General features: G+C 45.3%; 1 protein-coding gene across 2 annotated transcripts in view; it reads left to right on the top strand.

Annotated features, from left to right (window-relative positions):
• The first annotated feature begins 898 nt into the window (after window positions 1-898).
• The window catches only part of Tbc1d32 (TBC1 domain family member 32), a 213,273-nt gene continuing 211,527 nt past the window's right edge, over window positions 899-2,644 (top strand). For both annotated transcript variants that reach the window (XM_029482691.1, XM_021174643.2), the window contains exon 1: window positions 899-1,298. In XM_029482691.1, coding sequence (XP_029338551.1) covers window positions 1,144-1,298 — 155 coding nt within the window. In that variant the 5' untranslated portion in view covers window positions 899-1,143. The remainder of the gene's footprint in view (window positions 1,299-2,644) is intronic.

Below are 2,644 nucleotides of genomic sequence, written 5' to 3'. Positions count from 1 at the left end.
CAAATAATACCACCTTTCTTTTCTTTTAAAGAAATGCATTTTTGGATTTGTTTTTGAATTTCCTATTTGTACAATGTATTAGATCATACTCACATATACTGTTCCACTTCCACACTCCTTTCTTTTTAAAACGTTGATCTTAAAAATTATTTTATGTGTATAGTGTTTGCATGTCTGTATGTCTGTGAACCACAGATGAGTAGTGCCACGGAGGTCAGAAGAGGGCATCAGATCTCATGGAACTGGACTTACAGAAGGTTGTGAGTCACCATGTTGGTGCTGGAAATTGAACCTGGGTCCTCAGAAAAAGCAGTTAGTGCTCTTAACCACCAATCCAAACTCCGTAAACAAAACACAGAATTGACTTGCTGCCTATATCCTTTTGGATGTTGGGCCATCCTCTGGAGCATGGCCACATCCTTAGAGACCAATGACTCTTTAGATCTCAGAAGGCAGTTATCCATAGCTCTTTTTGCTAGGGATGAGTGTTCAAGGGCTACTTCCAGTCTGCCATGTGGCATTTCCTTAGTAAAATACATAACTGCCCTGTAATGAATTGTTAAGTTTCTTTTCTGTTACAGAGTGCTATCCTCATTGGCAGGCAACAGTTGTTACGGCTGCTGTATGAACACGGTTTTTCCACATTTCAATACCACCCAATCCCCAGTTGATATTTCAGTTTGGCTTCCTTTGCCCTGTTTTTACTGAAGGCCTCATCTATTTCTGTCTCCTTCCTCCTTCCTGCATGTCAAGCTTAGGATCAGTTCCACTCTCCTCTGGGATTAACTCCTCCCCTGGGCGGGTCAGCGAGCTGACGTCAGGCGCAGCCGAGGCGTTTCCCGTTAGGCCCTCCCAGCAGATCCTGAGGTGTCTGTTGTTCCCGTCGGGGGAGGCTTGAGCTCTGCCGGTACCAAGGAACGTCAATCATCCAACGTTAGCCTCTGCAAGTTCTGGGTCTCTAAACCTACAGCCCAGTCTTCCTGCACATCGCTACTCATCCGCGGCCCCGCCCTGGGACTCTCGCTGTGGTTTCCTAGGGAACGACGCTGAGCGTCGGCGGCGATTGGGCTGGGTCGCGCGTGCGCAGTGAGCTTTGTTGGTGGCGACCCCGCGGTGGTTGCGGAGATTTGACTGCTGCAAGGCATGGCCCATTTCTCCAGCGAGGATGAGGTGATGCTGCAGGCGATGCTCCGGCAGCTGTTCCAGAGCGTGAAGGAGAAAATCACCGGAGCTCCCTCCTTGGAGTGCGCAGAGGAGATCCTCTTGCGGCTGGAGGAGACTGACGAAAATTTTCACAAGTAAAATCGAGTTTATAAGTTTTTAAGCAACAAACCACTGGTCCAGGAAAGCTGAAAATGATTTGGATAGAGATTTATTTGATATTTTTGCTAAAATAGCTGATTGTTGGTTTAGTTTTTTTCTCTCATTTGTCCCAATGCTGAATTTATCCTTTTTTTCAAAGTGATTTTTGTAGAGCCTCTTCTGCCTGTGTGTTCTCTTCTGTCACAGCAGCTCAAGAACATCAATTGTAAATTATTCTGTTCTTTAAAGAACAATCTTAACACTTAAGGGAATTCCTTTCACATTATCTAAAAGTAGTGACCCCCACCTCCCACCCCTCGCTGCCCCCAAGTCCTTATTTGTGTTTTTGTTCGTCTGTTACTTTCACTGCCTGTTGTAAGAAGCCATATACTGAAGGGCCTCTCATACTGAAGCAGGTCTGGGTTCCTGTGTAGGGGTAGGGCGCCATACAAATGTCCTAGACCCACTGAAAGGGAGCAGGTTGCCCAGTTTTGAGAAGCACGGAGAGAGGAAGTGTTAGGTGCAACCTGAAGGACCTTTTACAATGCACACTGCTCCTTATACATAAAGATCCTTAGGGCTCAATGCATTTCTTTGGAGTTTGTTCATGTAGTGAATTAGGCCTCTCCGCTTCAAGGTCTTCCTCCAGGCACAGGATTAGTTGTAGCCTTTTACAATCCAGTGTTTGTCTCTCACAGATACTTTTCCTGTGATGTTGCTTTTGACTTGGTCATTCAGGTGCTGGGAATGGAACCCGAGCCTCATGCCTGATAGGAGGCAGTTTTTCTTGGTTTTTACTGACTTTTGGATATCTCGAAGTTCAGTTTCTAGAAATGGGTATTAAGGGACCCTTCAGTCCTTTAATGTTCTCTGTAAAAGGTTATGTTTTACTTGCCGTTTTATGGTGGTGTTCTTTATAATTTGCTCAGATTCTCAAGGGAATTTAAAAAGATGTGCAAAGAATCACTGTAGGGTTTCTAATTTAATAAGTCAGGATTTTTGAGACCTGCATGCTATGTTGCCCGGCAAGCCCAGGATAGCCTGGAAATGACTATTGAACTTAAGTATCCCAAGTGGTGGGAGCATGTTTCACCAGGCCCAGCTTGATTTTTTAAATTTATGATTATGCTTATGGTTTCCGTTGTTTTTGCTTATTTCCATATAAAATTGATGCTGATAAGAATGATTGGATGAGGCCGGGCGTGGTGGCGCACGCCTTTAATCCTAGCACTTGGGAGGCAGAGGCAGGTGGATCTCTGAGTTCGAGGCCAGCCTGGTCTACAGAGTGAGTTCCAGGACAGCTGGGCTACACAGAGAAACCCTGTCTCGAAAAACCAAAAAA

Source organism: Mus caroli, chromosome 10, assembly GCF_900094665.2.
Source record: "Mus caroli chromosome 10, CAROLI_EIJ_v1.1, whole genome shotgun sequence".
NCBI classification, from domain to species: Eukaryota; Metazoa; Chordata; class Mammalia; order Rodentia; family Muridae; genus Mus; species Mus caroli.
Note: the sequence above shows the minus strand (reverse complement) of the source record. Positions and strands in the feature narration are given on the sequence as shown.